At 45.3% G+C, this 20,117-nt stretch overlaps 1 protein-coding gene across 1 annotated transcript in view; it reads left to right on the top strand.

The window, feature by feature from the left end:
* MMP16 (matrix metallopeptidase 16) overlaps window positions 1-20,117 on the top strand; it is a 120,022-nt gene that overhangs the window by 41,810 nt on the left and 58,095 nt on the right. Inside the window, exons 2-3 of the mRNA XM_019726249.3 lie at window positions 8,137-8,285; window positions 16,995-17,117. Coding sequence (XP_019581808.2) covers window positions 8,137-8,285; window positions 16,995-17,117 — 272 coding nt within the window. The remainder of the gene's footprint in view (window positions 1-8,136; window positions 8,286-16,994; window positions 17,118-20,117) is intronic.

The raw sequence follows: 20,117 nt of genomic DNA on the forward strand, positions 1-20,117 counted from the left end.
AAAGTGTATCAAAGGGTCTGATCAGAAATTTAAGCTCTTGAAACAGTTTCTGACGTTGTTTGGGGTGGTCATACCATAGCAGGCGGTGTGGTTGCTGGTTCAGTGCACCTCTGAGCTCTGAAGATGGTACTGGGTTCATCATTGCTGAGTGTACAAGGGAAAGCAGTATTTTGTTTTAATTTGCGTTTCTTTGATTGGTTGTTTTGGATATTTTCATGTTCATTAGTCATATGTATTTCTTCTAAGAATTTTCTGCATGTAGTCATTGCCAGTTTCTAAATTATGATCGTATGTTTTTCCATTTACTGTTAAAGATATTAACCCTTTTTCGATGAAAGTCATGTTAAGAAACAATATGACAATTATTGTTTAAGTTCCTACATACTTTAGGGAGTTTTCCCCTCAAAGTCAAATTAAACAGATTGTTGCACTTCAGATATGAAGGGTCTGCTTACAAAGCAATTGTAGGCCATGGGGCAGGAAAATTAAATTGTATTCTGTAGGTATTCAGAGTCTTGGAATTCCTTTGTGCAAGAGTAGAAAACACAGCCAGCTTTAACTATTAGAAAGAATGAACTCGGAGCCTGGGGAAGTCTGCTGGAGTGCGGGCAAGACTGAAAAGGGGGTAGTCGCTTCAGGAGCTGCCTGGGGTCAGGGGACCGAGCAGCGTGTGACCATAGGGCCATACGTGGGTCAAGGTGCACGGCAGAGACCCACACATTCCAGGTCAGGCTTCGGTATCCGGCTTATCTTGGCCCCGTAAAGTTTTGTTCTATTTATATTTGTAACTTTCTATAACTCTTTTTAGGTTTGGGGGGTTCTAAATTTGACGTTCTAAATCTCTCACTATTTCTGTGGTCATTTTCCAACCCTTTAAGCATGGAAATTCCCTCCCTGGTAAGACATTAAATAAGCGCTCACCATTATGTTACAGAAATGTGATTTGATGTCTTATATTTGATCCTTGAAATCTCTTGCAGTTAATTATGGTATATGCGTATTGTACGCATTTAAATCATTTCCCCCCAAGATGTAGCCAGTTGTCTGGAAGCAGAGGTACTTACCTGCCTTCGTGAGACAGACTGGACGCACAATCCTTCCTTTTCGTCTTCTCATCTACTTCACAGGCTGTTTTCCATATGAAATACAGTTGTCTGTTTATTCTCTCTGGGTTAGTTCTGTGTGTTTGGAGATAGGGAGAAGGGACAGAGCAAACCGCATGTTGCATCTCTAGTTATTGTTTTACTGTTTTAAAATATTTTCATCTGTTTGTGTCTAAAACAATAAGAAAAAATAACAGTAGGCCCTTAGAGTTTTCTTGCTTGAATACTAGTTTCAGGAAGTGAATTGCCCCTGCGTGTTTCACGCAGGACCTGGACTGGAGGCCGGGCTGCCAGAGCAGAGGCCTCACGGCTGAAATGAGTAGAGGAAATCCCGGAGACGCTCTCAGCGCCGCCCTGCCCGGAGGGGACGCAGGGCTGGCCGCTGGGCCATGAGCGAGGAAACCCTGCCTCTAGGTGGCCTGCGAGGTATGAGGGAGACATTGCACACAGAAGGAGTTGGGAGCGAGAAACAGCACTAATGTGAGAACAGCGGAAACATGCTACTGGACTTAACACAGGAAACCGATGAGGAAAATCACAAAACATGCTTCTTGATGGAGCGACTCACGTGAAATACTGTAAGGCTTGAGAACGACCCTCTGTAATTAGAAGGTATGGGCCGAAATCAACTAGAAGCTTTGAAAACAGAATATCTGTATCTGTGTATCCATGTATGTGTGCATCTAGGTATCTATCTACCTGCCTACCTACTTACCTACCTGTTGGCAGATAGATAGATGCAATGGACATAAATGAAAGACAAACATAATTAGGAAAACATTTCTGAATTATATGGAAAAACTTTAAAAACGTTAATATATGCAAAACACTATATAAGAAAAATGGGAGACACACCAGTAGAAAAATGGACAAATAATGGACACATGGCCCCATCTTCCTAAAACCTAATAAATAGAAATGGGAAAAAAGAAGGATGGTATGAAAGTAATTGCGGTCTCTGCAGTTATTTTTCACCTTTTAAACCGCAATTACTTTTGCACCAACCTAATATTTTTCCCTTTGAAATTGACAAAACAACTATTGGTCAGTGATATGAAGAGCGTGGGGAAACAGTTGACCTCAAACATGGGTTACACAGGTGACAGACGGTACACATTTTCTAGAGGGCAACATGGCAGGCCGTCTCAAACTTTAAAATATTTGTACATGTTGATAATTCTTTAGCATTTCCAGGAGTTTCCATATGAGAAAAATCAACATTGCACATAAAGCTTCTTTTAAAGTGTTGCTTATAATAATGATTACCTTGAAACAACGTAAATTTCCAGCAGTAGTGATGGTTTAATGGTTGATAAACTTGTACGTAATAATCTTAACAAACCACTACCCTTCATGTCTTGAAGGATTAATGACAGAGAGAAATATTCCTGATACAACATTAAATTGGAAGGACGAAAGCAATTTACACACAGCATGAGCCCCACACATAATCATGTGTGCATATGTGTGTGAGCGTGTATGTGGGTGAGCGTGCGTGTGTGTGTGTGTATGGCAGAGCGTGTGTGGGTTAGTAAAGATGTTGGTGAGTATGTTTGTGGGTTTGGGCAATTGAGATGTGAAGATTTGTGTGTGTGTGTGTGTGTGTGTGTGTGTGTGTGTGTGTGTGTGTGTTTGGGTTTTGGGACACATCTGTGTGTTTATGGGTGTTTGCATGTTCCCCAGATACATAAAGAAGAAAACATTCAAAGCTGGAAGACTGAACCAAACATCATAGCTATGGTTAGATAGGCAAGGTTGATTTTCTTAATTACGTTTGCTTCCAGTGAGTATTTTTTCATGCATTTGTGTGGAGTCCTGTATTCCACTTACAGAAAGATGGCTACAACTAATTAAAACAAAAATATCTCTAAGGATTATAAATAACCCCCAATTCCAATAAATATGGTGATAAATTCTACTTAATATGGATAAAATGATAAACTGGATGAGTTTGTTTTTTGGATGAATTTTAAGAGCAGAAAATGGACAAGCAGCGATTTGTATACGTTTTCACTGCACCACGGATACACTCCATGGGAAGTGGGAAGTTTTAATTTGAGCTAAATAATGTTAGTGTGAGCTGCTCTGTTTTCTCTCGCACTGCATTTTTATCCAGTTTACACATATAAACTATAGCTTATGGATGTTTCACATTAAAGCTAGTTCAGTTATAAATTATGTGCTTTCAAAATGTATTTTTGATTTGAAAGAAAGCCTTTATGCCTCAGTGTGAAATGAAAGCTAGTATTTCAAATATTTAAACAGGTGCTGTTGTTGGTAAGTCATGTGAAGTGTTACTCAGGATTTATTTAACACCTCACTCAGGAAACAACTGAAAAGATCAGAGGTTAATCTAATCCTTTAGGCCCAGACGTGCTCCCATTGTGTTCAGAGATGTTAATGGGTGTTCTAGAAAAAACCCACAAAATTAAAGGTCGTGCGGTCAAAAAAGGTTGGGAAATGCTGTCTGCTCTAATCTTGCCGTGTTGATTTTCAGTTCATATTAGCTCTCTGAGGTCTCAGGAAGAAACCTATTTAGCTTTGTTTTTTTTTTTTTTGCTGGAAAGTTATGTTTTATTTATTTATTTATTTATTTATTTTATTTTTTTATTATTATTTTTTTTAAATTAAATTTATTGGGGTGACAATTGTTAGTAAAATTACATAGATTTCAGGTGTACAATTCTGTATTACATCATCTATAAATCCCATTGTGTGTTCACCACCCAGAGTCAGTTCTCCTTCCATCACCATATATTGATCCCCCTTACCCTCATCTCTCACCCCCCACCCCCCTTACCCTCTGGCAACCACTAAACTATTGTCTGTGTCTATGAGTTTCTGTTTCTCATTTGTTTGTCTTGTTCTTTTGTTGTTTTTGGTTTATATACCACATATCAGTGAAATCACATGGTTTTCTGCTTTTTCTCTCTGACTTGTTTCGCTCAGCATTACTCTCTCAAGATCCATCCATGTTGTCACAAATGTTCCTATATCATCTTTTCTTACTGCCGAATAGTATTCCATTGTGTATATATACCACAACTTCTTTATCCATTCATCTATCGAAGGACATTTTGGTTGTTTCCATGTCTTGGCCACTGTAAACAAAGCTGCAATGAACATTGGAGCACACGTGTCTTTATCTCTAAATGTTTTCAGATTTTTGGGGTAGATACCCAGGACAGGGATTGCTGGGTCATATGGCAATTCTATTCGTAATTTTTTGAGGAACCTCCACACCGCCTTCCATAACGGCTGCACCAGTCTGCATTCCCACCAACAGTGTATGAGGGTTCCTTTTTCTCCACAGCCTCTCCAACATTTGTTATTATTTGTCTTGTTGATGATAGCCATTCTGACTGGGGTGAGGTGATATCTCATTGTGGTTTTGATTTGCATTTCTCTGATGATTAGTGATGTTGAGCATTTTTTCATATGTCTATTTGCCATTTGTATGTCCTCTTTGGAGAAATGTCTCTTCAAGTCCTCTGCCCATTTTTCAATTGGGTTGTTTGTGTTTTTTTTGTTGAGTTGCATGAGTTCCTTGTATATTCTGGATACTAGCCCCTTATCGGAGGCACTGTTTGCAAAAATCTTCTCCCATTCAGTTGGTGGCCTCTTTATTTTGTCAATGGTTTCTTTTGCTGTGCAGAAGCTTTTAAGTTTCATATAGTCCCATTTGTTTATTTTAGCTTTTACTTCCATTGCCTTTGGAGTCAAGTTCATAAAATGCTCTTTGAACCCAAGGTCCATAAGTTTAGTACCTATGTTTTCTTCTATGCATTTTCCACATTACGTACATTTGACTGTGGAATTCTGTTTCTTCTTTTTCTTTTTTTCCATGGATTGCCTAGGAACAGGTCAAGAAAGTAGAGTTCTATAACTTGAGAAATGGGTGCTTAATTCTGTAGTTCAAGCGCTGTAACAGATTTCTTTTCAGGTCAGAATAGTCGCTTCCAGTAGTCTTGTATGGTTAATTCATTCAGATCATCATAAAAGTAAGAACAAATTGAGGTAGGAAATAGTAGTTTGGGATGAAGTCATCCAAATTTATTTCTAAGCACTTGTTGCACAAAAGGCATAGTTGATGATGCACATAAACGACCTCAATAAAAATCCTTTTGCAAGCAATAAACATAAACATGTTAGGATAAGGTAAGTATTGGTGGAGAGAAATCAAGCAGAAGACGTTTGCTGAGTTTGTAGCTATTTTTAATGCTACACTGTGTCCTTCCTCCGTGGTTATCCGTGTCCTCCTCAGAGCCCGATTCACGCTCGCATTGTCCAAATCCTGTGTTCGTTCGCACTGGGCATGGGCGGCTGCCTGCCTGTCCGCCTCTGACATGACTGTGCGTCCAGCGTGGACCTGGCTGGGTCCTGTCACCGTGCTGACCAGCGTGGTGTCCTGCAGGCAGCCTTAACCTGTTACTAGAGCGATTGGTACTGATCGCTTTTTCCATCTTACCAAAAACAACCGGACTCACAGAATTCTGTGCTCTCAGCAGGTGAAAGGCAGTGGCCTAAAGCAGAAACAAACTCAGGAGAGGGCACCCCCTTTGGATGAACGGATTATCTGAGCAGGTGTTTGTTCTCATGTGCAGCGTCCACATTGAGTGCTAGTGTGTACGGAAGCCTTGGGCTCCTGTCACAGCGTCGCTGTGGGTGGGCTGGCCTGTTCTGGACACTGACCTGGATGACGGCCGTCTCGGCGTCCGCACTTCAGTAAGAAGTGCACTGAGGGCGCGTTGGTTTCCCGCTCTGACTTGGTACCGAGAGAGTCATGCTCCACTCGCCACTGTGTGTGGAGAGAAGCTTCACAGGTGTCAGCGGAGAGTTGTCCCTGGCCAGGGCGTGATGGTGTCACACGCGGTTTCTTGATTAACAGATGACAGCGACACTAAGATGGTCCAGTCCTGGTGACCCATAAGGCTGATGACATCGCTGTATCAGCCAAAAGGCCCAACTCTGACCGCAGCGTGGTAGCTCTCATAGCGACACTGATTGTTTACGATGAAAAAGAATTACTCCCTTCTTAATCATTTGGAAAAACAGCTTTTCCTGGGAAATGACATAACATCAAAGAGACCTGGAGGGAAAATCACCATTCTATTTTTTTTTTTATTATTCCAACTCATTTGTTTGACACGCTAAGGCATAAATCAAATATTTATTTTTTAAAACATGCTGTTTTTTATGCACTTAAAATGATACACTTTATAAGTCTTTCTATTTGTCTATAAATCACAGGGTTTATTATTAATGGTTTTCTCTTTACTCATCGACGTGATTGCCAGTAGCTTAGCACCCGTGAGTCACCTAGCAACAAGTCAGCTATCCCACAAGTAAGAAATGAATGCAGATGAAGTGTTATGGAAAAGAGTTCAATTTCAGGAAATCCGTGTGTGTATACTACAGAAAATCCCGATGAAATCTTCTCATTTGGGGGAAGTTGCATGACAGTAGCGATTGAATTTCCTGGTAAGTAATGCATTGCCAGTGAAATCTTGTCTCCTTCATTAAGAAGAAAAATGAAACCTGTTTCAGACCGCACTGCTGTTGGCCAGGTGACTCAGAACGCGTGTGCCCTGGCTGCCTCCTCACGCCAGATCAGGTGAGGTGAGCGTCTGCGCAGGGCACGTGGGGGTGGCTGGGTGTCCTGGGTGCCGTCCCCACAATAAGCCTCCCCGACAGCGATGCACGGCTGATTGCTTACGTGCCTTTAGGACAAACATCCTACTTTATCTTCTAGGCGCAGTGCATATTGCTGCCTCTCTGAGGTGATCAGTGTCCTGGAAATACCTCAAATGTTCCCCCTTGTGTTTCACATGTTAGGATGTTGATGCTTTCAATATCGGTTTCTTTGGGTGAAACTTAACTTCTGTAATCGCTGTTTATGTTCGTGGAGAACACAGCTCTCCTGCATTTCCGTTGTGGGCGTGTGTCAGGCACTGGGGAAAGCTGCAGCCTCAGGGCTCTGCTGTTTCGGTAATGAATAGCCGGACGTGGGGAGCGGAAGTTCTGCTGAACGAATGGCTTCCATTAAATGGCTCCGCTGCCATCCTGTGCCCGAGGCACAGTCGCTCGGGCAGGCCACTGCACTTGAGGAAATCTTGGAGCCCTGTGGAAGGCTGAGATAAGGGGCAGCGGGATGGGTGTGCGCTGAACGTTTGACTGTGCATTTAAAACGAATGTAAACCCAGAAAGCCTCTGCTCTCTGGTAAAGACTGTTTGTCCCAGATACCCCGAGTTGGGGGCACTTTTAAAATCTAACCTAATGACTCTGAAACATGGCTGTCATCACAATTGGGGTGTGAGCCTAACTCCGCCATCTCTGTCTCACTATCCTCCCGATTGCTCTTCCCTGGCAAAGAGGACAGAAAACTCATGAGTCTTAGAGACAGGGCGAAACCTACTTAAGATCATCTATTTCATCTGTGTGTGGATTGAAGTGAATCATCTTAAATATGAAAGAATAGTCTTTGCATGAGCAGTGGTTACCTACCTCTGAGGACATGGAGTGACAGTTGGGTAGACCAGTTGCATAGAATTTGTACCCAAAATATCGCGACAGATGGTCTGCCTGTGAGCATGCTCTCTTCCCAGCTGTAGTCGCTGGTCAGTTGTCCCAGAAAAGGGCATTTTAGAGGCGACACATGGCGTTAACGCCCCCTTGCAGCGTGGATGTGTCGGTGGGTTCAGGTGTGCGAGAGAACCATCCTTTGATTTGGGAAGCTGAGTTCCCCGAGGGCAGAGTGAGCTCGTGATTGTATCCAGTGCGGCCGTGCCTTGAACCGCGAGCTTGTAACCGCTGATTCTTCTGTTTTTCTCAGTTAGTCTTTGTAGGTATGTTAGAAAGATCCAGAACAACCACTGAAATTATATTAAATAACTTAAACGATAGAATATATGTTGAAAAGAGATAAAACGCTTACTTAATTCCTGCCCTTGTAGGGGAAATGAAGTTCGAAGATGCACTGCCAACGTGAGTTCATCAGCATAACTGTGGCGCGGCCGTGTGCTTGTTTTGCAGGTTTGGTTACAGAAGTACGGCTACCTGCCCCCGACGGACCCCAGGATGTCGGTGCTGCGCTCGGCGGAGGCCATGCAGTCCGCGCTGGCCGCCATGCAGCATTTCTACGGCATCAACATGACAGGGAAGGTGGACAGGGACACCATCGAGTGAGTAGCAGCCCCGCTCTTTCTGTTTTGGTCCCTGAGCCAGACCCCGTAGCCCCAAAACTTGGGGGACTCCGGCAGGCACAGACGGAGCAGCTGGTGTCGGGAGCTGCTGTTCTCCACCTCACCTCTTTAAACTCCACTCCTCGGAGCGGTCGCCTTTACTCACCTGACTTTAGCAGCACGTTTTCAAAATCGGAAAGTAAGTGGGAGCAGTGGGAGTCAAAGCAGATGTATGGCTGCAGGCACTGCGGGTGTCATGGGAGAGGCTGTGCGGCTGGGGACAGCAGACTGTGCATAAGTGACGTCACGTCAGTCGCTTCAGATTGGCCAGAGTAGAAACACGACACCAAGGGGCATGGGAAGCATTCACTCGGGGCTCCTTTGGGGGAGGGGGTGACAGAGAGCCAGTCGCCAGTCTGCTAGCCCCCCACTAGTGACCGTTCTGGAAATGCCTAAATCAAAGAGGGGTTTTCACTGAGAAGTCTCTGCTTTCAGTGTTTTGTCAACAAAGGGCTTGTTTTTACTCTGTTAATGTTTGTTACTTTATTGATTGATTCTTCCCATTGTCCACTTATTTATTCAACTAATAACTCTTTACGGGGCCTTTTACGTGTGAAAGAGGCCGATACAGCTTCACAGGACAGTCCCTTTGAAGCGAGGAGAGTTCACTATGTAGCCAGATGGAGTCACAAATCACGTTGCCACCAGGCCCGGGCTTCAGCCTGGACCAGCATTGTTGTTTGGACAGCAGAGAAAGAGGTTCATTCTCCCAGAGGCGGGGCCGTTTGTGGTTACTGAGTCCTTGATGCAAAGTAAATCTGTTCCATCATTTAATGTGATTGTCATACATCAACTCCCCACAATGGGGAAGGCAGGGGTACATTTTTCTCTCTGTGTTTTCAAGAAAGAATCTGAGTGTCAAAGGCTCAGCGAGGTCCCGGGTAGCTGGGTAGCTGCGGAATCCGCACCTTTTCACGTTTGGTTGGGGAACGTCCTGTCCCGGGCTGCGTACCTCCACCAAAGACACGTTTATCTCACTTAAACCTTAAGTACCTGAGACGTTTGGGCTCAGACACACAGAATTAATCCTGACATATTAAACTAATTTAGTGTATAATTTTAAATCGATATTTTGCCTTCTGATACGGCAGACGTTAGCCATGCTGTTCTATTTCTGGCTCATCGAGACCGCAAAGCACATGAGAAAGACTTGAAGATTAAACGTCAGAGCAATTTGAAAAAATAAATGCAGTCCCTCTCTTCACATTTTTAGAGATACATAAATGTTACCTCTGGTCTACGGCTGGGAAAATAGATTCAAGAATTCATGCCTTCTGCAGGGATGAGCGTCAGCACTGGGCACAGAAGGCAGGCGTTTTCACCCGGCTGCCCTCCAGTCATTGCAATGCTGTCTTTGTCGCCTACTGTCAAGCTTCCATTTTCACCCCTCGTACAGCGCTGTTCTGACTAAACGCAGCGTCAGGCGGTAAGCCCGGGCTCCGGCACCCTGCCTTTGGTGGGTGTGTGTGCACTGTGCCCCGTGTCCCAGCGTCTCACACAGCGCAGCCTCGCCGTCCCCTCCGTGGAGCTCTCACCTTCTAGTCGATGCTCGTGGAAACTATGGCTCACTGATCAAAACTACAGCACATGGAGCCCTCGGAAAACCAACCAAATTTTTGTTGAAAATCAGCTCACGACTATATAGTAAAATTAAGGAACGGACGTCTTATAGAAGGTGACATCTGTGTTTCCTCCCGGTTTTGAGAGAGCCTTCTGGTCATTGGCAGGTCCCAGGATGAATGGGTGTGATTTCTTCAGAGAGCGAGCGAGAAAAAGGTCTTCGCCAGGAGAGGATGGAGGAGAGGCGTGCGGGATTAGCCGGGGCCGTTCTCGTGGAGAGGAGTCCGCACTGGCCTGGCCACGTCCGGCTCGCGGAGGCTCAGGTCCAGACCAGGAGCCACGCCGGTGGCATGTGTGGGAGTTAAGGCAGCACTTCTGTGAGTTACAGCATCGCAGAGAGCGGAGCAACTGCGCAGACGGCCTTTCCCTGAAAACCAGCCCGTTTGGGGGGCTGCTTTTGTTTTTGCTGGGTTTTGTTTGTTTGTTTTACAAAACTTTGTTCTAATTCAGTCTTTTTGGGATTGGAAATGCATCTTTTCCTTTCAGCAGAGTGTTTATTATACCTGTAGTTCTTTCTCGACGGACTTGCTGAAGCTTTGCCTTCCTAGACTGCCATGCTTCTCTGTCCCCTCTGCCACCGCCACTGTCACTCACCTTGGAGGCCACGCTTCACTCGCCTCCTGATGTGGCCGCAGGCTTGTGGTTTTGTTGCTCAGAGTGTTCAGCTCGAAGAGTGTACTGTTTTTGTAAGTAAATCCCTATAATCACGCCCACTAAGCAACTGCCTGTGCTTTTGGGTCTCAGATGGGCGTGAGCCGACACTCCGTGCAGAAAGGCGGTCTGTTATTGTAGGGAGTCACAGGATCAGGTGTGACTTTTTACCTAAGCCTTTTACAGAAGATATGGACCACGATTACAGACCTGTTGTGACTCCTCTGTATTCAAATCATGTCTTAGGATTCATTTTCACATGCTACAAACTTTATCTAATTTTAGACTCTTGTCAAGATCAGTTGTTCTTAAGATACATAAGGATGCCCTCCTTTGGCACACAGACATTAGGAACATTCAATCTATTAATTCTTGTGTAATTAACAGTAGCAAAGCCAGTTGTGGGCATCTGTATATCACGTTGAAGAAATTGACCATTTTCAAGCAACAAGTGTAGGTATTATGTTAAATGGCACATTAATTGCTGTCATGCTAATGAGCGTTGGTGTTTATATGTCATGCTAATGAGCGTTGTTGGTTTACAGTAATAAAGACGATCCCCCAACGCCACACGAGCTCATTATCGCATATTGCAATAGTTCTTTTAAATTATGGGTTTCTTAGCTAATTTCTGGAAGCAAGCTCACTTAATAAGGGGAGCAATTTATGTTATGCACTAAAAAGATGTATTTAACAAGGAGAGAAAAAGATAGCAAGGTGATAATGAAAATAAATCTAATGTTTTCATAATGTTAATAGTAAGTACTTATAAAGTTTAGTTTATCTTTTATGTGTGTACAGAGTCAGGATTGAAGAATGCTTTATGGGATATCGTTTGTAAGATGATCTTTCTTTTTTGATCTCCCTGCACATATATGTATGTACACACACACGTGCACACACACACACGTGCACACACACACACACGTGATACATATATTTTGGATGATCTGATTAATTTGACTTAATTTATTCAAACCATGCCCAGAAATTTATGTTAGTTATATTAATTTAAGACTGAATAATATTTGTTTCAAAGAATTATTATGAAACTATAGTGGTATTTGGGCTCCTAATTTTAAAATTAAATATATTCAGATATACCACAAGCTTTTGGGCTTAATTATCAATATGTCCCATGACTTTCCGTCTTCTGTCTAACTTGTGAAGTTAAGGCTCTTATTTTTCAGTGTAGATATAAAAGGTTCATCAGTGCGGTTCTTTCTCCTTACGTACAGTGGTGGAGTCTGAGCATCCCGGTGGTGCTGGGACACGGCAACGTTACATGGGTCGGTCCTCGTTTCGGGACGGACCCAAAAGAGGGCCGGTTGGCAGCTGCATGAGCAGGACTGTGGATTTGCCTCCTGGAAGGTGAAAGGTGGGAGCTCAAAGGCCAGCCAGTGCTTACTGAGCTTTTGTCCATGGTGCAGGTTGTGGAGGCTTCTGCGATTTATTCCAAGTGCTTTAACTTGGCAGCTCAGTGAGGAACCGTGTGCCCCTGTGGGAAGCTCACGAGTGATACAGAAAGAACCTGGGCACCAGCGTGGATGTCACCCTCCCACAGTGGAGCCCAAGTGACCCATTTTTGAAAATCTTGTAACTGCTGGACGTGGCTCTATGAATCAAACAAAACCTCAAGGTGTTTGAAGTGATAAAAGTAAACATTTTTAGAAAGATCTAGAAGCTCTCTTGGGGACAACTCCAAATAGCAGACATCACGCTTACCTTTCCTTAGAACTTGGAAAAGTCTAGAAGAGAGAAGCCTCTTTCAGATGTGAAGCCGATGAACATTTTTCTTAGATTACTGATTCCTAAGGCACAAGACAGATTTGTGTGAGTCCTTTCTATTCTCTTGGTAAAGGTGGGTGTGTGTACACAGGCCACCGAGAGTTCCAACTCCAGGGGACAGTGTCCCACCGTGCCCTGGTGAGTGTGGCCGTGGGAAGCCCCCTCAGGGCACCGGGCGTGTGGTGACAGCGTGGAGACACCTTGGTGTCATACGCTGGGTGGTCCTGTGAAGACCCAACTCGTTCAAATAAGAGTTTTACTGAAACCAGCGCTGCTGTTGGAGGTGTGCTGGCTCGGAGGGCTCCTACCACTTGTTTCGCAGCTCGTGGCTACTTTACTTACACAAAACGGGGTAGTGTATCTGCTGGTACTTTTATTAACAAAATGCCAGGAATATGCTTGTTTTGAAGAGCAGAGCGCTTCGTGTTTGCACGAGGTCGAGGTGAGCTGAAGCTGTTGATTTGCCCGCCACTCCTGCCGCCGTGGCCTGATGTTTGTGAAACAATAGTTGGTACTCTAGTTATTTGTTCATCATAGCAGCTGCTGAGTCGTCGTAAGGGTTTCACACGATTTAACTAACAGATTCCTGACGATAACTCAATATCTTACCTTTGTTTATGGACGAGGAAACTGAGGAAGACATGGACACCACAGGCTGACTAGTGGCCTCTCAGCCGCGGGGACTAGTGGCCTCTCAGCCGCGGGGCGGACATCCTGACCCCGGCCCCCGGCCCCCGGCCCCCAGGGTCTGCGGTAGTTCCTCCCCAGAGCACTGGTTCTCGGCAAGTTTCCTTTTCAAGGTAATTTAAATGAAGACATGCGTGACCTGCCCAACCGACCTAGAAATGCTCTGGCTTCTAGACACTTAAATCAGTGCTGAATGCCAGCATTCTGTGTATGAAAGTGGAGGTGTGGCTGCATTTGTAGCTTGATTCCTAGAGCCTTTCTCGCAGCTCACCCTCCCCAGGCGCCCCGTGCCCCCATCCTTGCTTCCCCTGGAATGGCAGCTCACACGCGCCCCGGGACGTGCAGGCATATGAGTGCGTGTTGCCACACTGAGGAAGGAGGATGTGTCGGCAAAGACACGTCCACGTAGGAAAGTCACGGCCTCAGCGTCGACCCCTGTTTCTCTCCTGTGATATTTGTCACCCTTAGGCGAGACAGTCAGTTTACTTGTTGTGCATTTTGCATTTTACACGCACACAGGGGACTTACCAAACACACGGATGCAAGTAGCATTTGGTTGCACAATGAATTCATGTCGATCTCATGGCAACTAGAGGCGAAGGCCCAACTCCTGACTAACGACAGTCTCCTACCAGTTGTGCGTCCGTGTCACATAGCCTCCGATTCCCTGGTAAGTCCCGTTAACACTCCTGCACTTTATATACATGGAGAGCTTTAAAAATTGCAGCGGGGAGAACCCGACTGCATAAGAGATTGAAGAATATTTTAAATGTTGGAATCATGCGAAAAGCCTGGAGACCGAATTGTCTCAGCGCCTGTGTGTGCTGTGCAGTGCGGGAATGTTCTTTGACTGTACAGGGATTGGACGTGTCTCGATAAATCACACTTGCTAACATAGTACCTGTCTGTGCGGGTTCAGTGTGGGCACAAATACTGAGGAGGTCCGGCAGCCCGTTAGCTTGAGCGACTCTCACGCGGGGTTCTGTGCACTGAACTGCTCGTGAGTGTTGGGTCGGGCCTGTTCTTCCACCGGCGTCACTGCCTGTGACTCAGTCTCAGTGCCCGCACGTGCTCAGGCAGAAACCTTGTTCGAGCACAGAGCTGGAAAGAGCTGCGAAGGCGGCACGGAGTGTGAGGGACAGCGGGGCGATGAGTGTGCAGAGAAGGCTTGCACACTCAGTTCATTGCCTCCTGGACCTCACTGGGGATTTCACGGGCTCAGGCCCGCCCGACAGGCCAGTGTGCGCGATAGAGACAGACACCTCCCAGCCAGCACCCCCAGTCCAACGCTGTGTCGGGGCGGCATGTGTGCGTGTGCGAGCTACACAGTGCGGGACGGTTAGGGGTCTCAGCGTGAAGCAGGAGGAAAAGGTCTCCCACACAGAGCAGAGCCCACTGCCGACAGGCCTGGTGCTGTGGCAGCCTGACTGCCGGACGGGACACCTTGCTAAGGACGCCTCACCCTGTCTTTCTGTAAAAGCGTGGTGCTGAGAACATGTGGAGGACACCTCAGTGCTTTGGGAAGGTTTTTCTTTAGGCGTGAGAAGGCAGCCATTGCTGAGAGAGAGAGAGGCAGCAGGGAAATGCTGGAGGCAGAAGCGATCGTGTCGTGACCGCTGGCTGCGAGGGCAGAGCAGTGGACAATGGTCCGGGCACCTGTCTCCGGCGTTGGACGGGTGCGGGAGGCGGCAGAGCAGTCGGTGCAGCGTTGGGGCAGGACACGCCCCTTCTGCGTTGTGCCACGCGGAGTTAGCAGTGACGCCAGGATGCGCTGAGGGGGCCCTGAGAGCCCGTTGTCATCACGCACGTCTGACCCGTGGCCTCGAACTCAGCGAGGCCTCTTGCCTGGCTTACCTTTGTATCCACACTGTTTAAAAATAATCTCAAGCTCAAAAGATTGTAGGATGAATGGATCCGGATGGAATGAGTAAATACATGAACAAGAAAAGCGTAAGGGACTAAACAAGAAGGAATGCCTGCCACACGGGCGTGTCACACTCACCGACACACCGTCCTCAGCTTGGCGGGAAAGGCGCCGCACCCAGCGTCGTGTGCCCAGACGTGGGAAGTACTGCCTTCCCCTCTTAATTTTGCAGATTATTGACATAACTTGAGCGAACATGTTCTCACTGAGAATACATTTTATTCTGATAATAGCTAATGCTGTTGTCAAATTTCATCCCACCAGCCACTGCAGAATTATTTCTCCTCCTCCTGTTTCCTTAAGCATTTTCCTTGGCTAAATATAAGTGTAATCACATCCCACATTTAGTAAATCTAATCATGTTTAACAAGCATATATTGTTTATTGTCCCAGTACTTTTAGTGAGATAAAGCGTAAGCACCTGCCTTCGGAATATGACAATCTTGTTGATGTGATTAAAGAAATACCTTCTACAAAAGCCCACCATGAGTGCGTAGTGTTTGCTAGTCAGGGCTGCATGGAGAGCCCACAGCATATAAAGAAAGCAATGACTTTTCCTCTCCACCTCCTCCGGGTATCTTTCTATGCCAGGGTTGTACGAGGTGCTGGGTGTGTTAGATTCCCCAGCCCCGACTGTGTTTGCTCCAGTTCAGTGGCTCCCGAGTCCCAGGGAGTGGTAGTTAACGCTCAGAGGTCTCCAGCCTCACCTCCCGCGTTCAGTCCCACAGGCCTCCTACGAGGTAGCACTTACAAGACATCTCATGTGATCTGGACATTTTAATAAACGCAAAGAGCGATTTTCTGAAGTAATTCTACAGTGCATTGTAAACTAGGCGGGATTTGTTGGGTCTGATACCTGCAATGTGTGCACTTACTGGGGCAGAATGAAGAGAGAACGGCAGTGCTTATTGGAAATGCACCGTCTTTCTTAAAGAGTGACTGTCATGATTTCATTGTTGCATGAAGTTATTCTTACGTTTATAAAAGCTGAATTGCTGGTTTATCCATGTAACATGTAAACTGTTTTATTCATTTTCACAAAATGGACATCTTTAGAAAGTCATCTCCACAGCCAGCTCTATTCCATGTAAAGAGTATAGAAATCGTTAAGTGTTTGGTGAAATACAGCAAAAATTGATTCTTTTCTTATTTCCACTTTCTGAAGCATATTGCACCATAAAGGTTCTGCATTAGCTTTGCAACTGTTAAATTAAATGGGATATTGAACGGTAAAGCCATTTTATGAGTCACTAAAGAAAAACTACTCAAAATCATAAAAATCTTTCTCCTTAGATGAGAAGCAAGAGCATGTAGAAAATATGACAATGCTCAGATGAGGCTCTAGAAAAGAAGTTAGACAACCGTATCTGTATTCAAAAGTAATAAATCAATAGACAAGCATTTTATTTTCCTAACTCAGATATGTTAAAGCTTGTGCGATGCTGAACCTCATACTCAGAAAAAAATTGTCTTAAGCCTTAAATTCGGTTATTAAAGACCCAAAGCAAATGGCTGCTACTTGGAAGCTAAAGATCAAAGTGGAAAGAGGAACAGGAGGCAGAAAGCAAATGTTGCTGAAACAGACAACTTACTTCTGTGGAAGCAGGAAGACAGCAGCCTGCACCTTCGCGACTCTTCATGTCATAGAATAGACTTTAAAAATGCCTGAATGTTAAAACTAGAAGAGACCTTAGTGATAATTTATTTTTAAAAGTCTCATTTTACGAGACTGGATCTACAGTTAGCTAAAAATAAATTAGAGAAAAAGTAGCTAAAGGGTCTGAATGGTAAACTAGTGCTTCTTGATCAGGAAAAACACTGTGCTTTCTACTTCGCTCACGCGGCAAGAACATGGGCAGTTTTCTCCCGTATGTTTTCCCATGTCGTGAGCACTGTCGTAGATTAGCGTGTCTCTGATTTCCTTTTGAACTGCATGACTGCGGCGGCTGGTCAGTAACTGTGCCTCCTGCTTTTTGCAGCTGGATGAAGAAGCCTCGATGCGGAGTGCCCGACCAGACCACAGGGAGCTCCCAGTTTCATGTCCGCCGAAAGCGATACGCGTTGACGGGGCAGAAGTGGCAACACAAGCACATAACCTACAGGTATGAGCGCCGACGTCGGATGTCCGGCTTTCCGCTTCCTCACAGCACTTATGGGGAGGCTTCGTTTGGCATCATAAGCACGCTGACTGTATGCTGACATACGGTGTGCTGCTAACATAAGGAACTTTACGCTGCGATCGAGAACGAGAATAACGGTCCATTTGGGGGCCTGGTACACATTCCTGGGAGCACTCAGTCCCGTGTGGACTGACCTTCCAGCTCCTGCGAATGAAAGCCGATGCTGGGAGGGTCTGACAGATGAGTATTCTAGCACAAGTACCACAGTCTATGAAAAGAGTTAGCTAAAATAGGTAAATAATTGCCGTGTAAACAGCATGTCTTTGAACCCTTATATAACTTTTAGTGTCAGGGTGACTGCTAATCGTATGGTAAATTACGCTTAGCTGTGCAAGAAACTGCCAAACTATCAAAGTGGCTGCACCGTTTTGCACCCCTGCCATTGATGGATGAGAGTTCCCGGGACTCCATGTCCTCCCAGCACTCTGTGGTGTCCGTGTTCTGGGTGTAACCCTTCTGACAGGTGTGCTGTGGTGTCGTGTTGTTGTTTTGGTTTGCATTCCCCTGATGACGTCAAGCTGAGCGTCCCCTGATGACGTCATGCTGAGCATCCCTGATGACGTCATATTAAGCGTCCCCTGATGATGTCATGCTGAACAGGCCCCCTGATGACATCATGCTGAGGTTTTCTCCGATGAGGTCATGCTGAGTGTGCCCGATGACGTCATACAAAGTGGTCCCCCAGTGACGTCATGCTGAGCATATCTGCATGTGCTTATTTGCTGTCGGTGTGTCTTCCTCCATGAGGTGTGTGTGAAGGTCTTTGAAGGAAAAGATGCATTGTTTTATATACCTGAAACTAATAAAAAGAAAAAAAAGGCCATTCTGCTTAGAACCAATCATAACGCCATGTATGCTGTGTCTCTATATTGACATTGTCTCAGCCAACTTTGAATCTTCAGGTGACCAGGTGTCTGTCCCCACAAGTGGCCGTCATCTGAACCATGTGGTTCAGAGCCTGGATGTGGAGTAAGAAAGATCTGGGTTTGAGTCCTGGCTCTGCTACCTGTCACCTGTAAAACCAGGGGCAAGTGACGTAGTCTTCTACGTCTCGGTTTCCCTGTGTGCAGTGAGTATTGTAATAATACCGCCTACTTAAAGCTTGGGAGAAAATTGTCAGATGATGGAAAAAACAAAGCTTAGCACACGGCGTGAAGCAGAGCTTGGTAAAAGGCAGCTGTCATGGTTACTTCTTTTAACTTACCAGACAAATTGCAGAAGTTGTTGAGTGAATTCTAACAGGATTATAGAAAGTTGGGAGTGAGAGCTGAGGATATTACAGTTTAAAGTTAATAGATATACAAGGAGTTAAGAAGTTGCCTTGCGTATAGTAAATATGGTATCAGCATTTGCTACTACTTTTTTATTTTAGGATCAGTTTTGCCACTTGGGTAATTAGGTGTTCCTTCAATTAATGTAACAGCTTATGTGACAGCTGGCGATGCACAGATGAGTTGGGCAGGAGTGGAGTGTGGCCTGGTGGAGTGTGGGCTGGGCGAGTGGGCACGGATGCAGAGACGCAGAGCAGTGTACTGTGGGTTCTTCCCAGGTGATGCACTTGGAACTTGGAGCTGCGTTATTGTCCCCTTTTCATGCCCCCAGAGCCTGGGGGAGGGCCTGCTACACATTACGCCCTCAGGAAAGAGTTGCTGAGTAAATTGGTGGATTCTTAGTAAACTTTGGTTACACTTTATGTAAAACAATTTTAGGCACTAAATGAGTCACATCTTTTTTATCAATTACATTTTTATTTCCCAAATAGACTAGTATTATATAAAACAGACTTAGCCTAAGTTCCTTTTCTCTGTAAAATCTAAACCCCAGCGTAGTATTTTATGTACTAAGTGACCAATAGGATCCATCTGTAAATTGCCAGATGCATCTATGTTTAACATTGTGCTATGTTAATGAGTATTCATAATAAATCAGTGTGATAATATTATGTTTGATTACATTATGTTAGTTAATATGGGTTTTCCCAGTACATTCGTCTGCTAGCTAAGCTGCTTCTAAGTGATTGCTCTGTGACTGCCAAGGACACACGGAAGTTGTCATTGTACTTGAAAGTCACGCAGAGAAGGGACTTAGAAGTCGCTGAGGGGTTGTCTGTCCTGCCCACACACGTCTCTCATTTCTCGCTAAACCCAGGGAGCTCACTGAACCTGGGGACCCTGTTCATTTCAAAAAGAACTCACGTTTTGTGTCCAGAGGAAACAGACACCATTGAAATAAGACCCAGAGTCATACAGACTCAGTCTGCCTGGCCTAGAAAGCTGGCTCTTGGGAAACAGCCGAGTAGTTACTATGAGGTTCCCGAGGGGCGCCATTCTCAGTCTCTAGTCTGTGTCCATTTCTCGCACCTGAGAAAAAAAGGTGAAGTCGCATCAACTGTACAAACAAAATGTGAATACAAGTACGTTAGCTCTATTACGCTTTTCAAATATAACCTTCATTTTATTTGTTTCATGGCATTTGTGTTTGTTTGTTTGCAAATGCGTATGAAGAATGTTGTGTGTCCTGAGTTAGCGTTGTTCAGCGTCACCGCCTTCCTTCCTGTGGCTGCGATGGGCTTCTCGCTGCCGAGTTTCAGTTATTAGTCAGCGTGCGCCTCTCAGTGGCATGAAGGTTTCCAAGCCAGTGTTTGCGGGCGCCCAGCTCAGGGCTTGTCGCGAGCGCCTACAAGGGCAGTCACCACATTTCAGTCTTTTCCTGAAAGTCAAGAGGCCATTAACCCCCCGGCAGGCCCTACGTCCCTGTGTGGTACTCGTGATGCGAGTGGGGAACAAAGTCCCTGCACACAGGTGCAGATAGAGTGAGTAAAACACAGCTTTATTTGGGAGCCAATGTCCCTCCAGAGGCCAATGCTCTGATCAGCACAGAAAGTTATACAGAATAGAACAGAATTTAATAACGAACCAAGTC

This window comes from Rhinolophus sinicus, chromosome 7 (assembly GCF_057876585.1).
Source record: "Rhinolophus sinicus isolate RSI-liver-muscle chromosome 7, RSI-T2T, whole genome shotgun sequence".
NCBI classification, from domain to species: domain Eukaryota; kingdom Metazoa; phylum Chordata; class Mammalia; order Chiroptera; family Rhinolophidae; genus Rhinolophus; species Rhinolophus sinicus.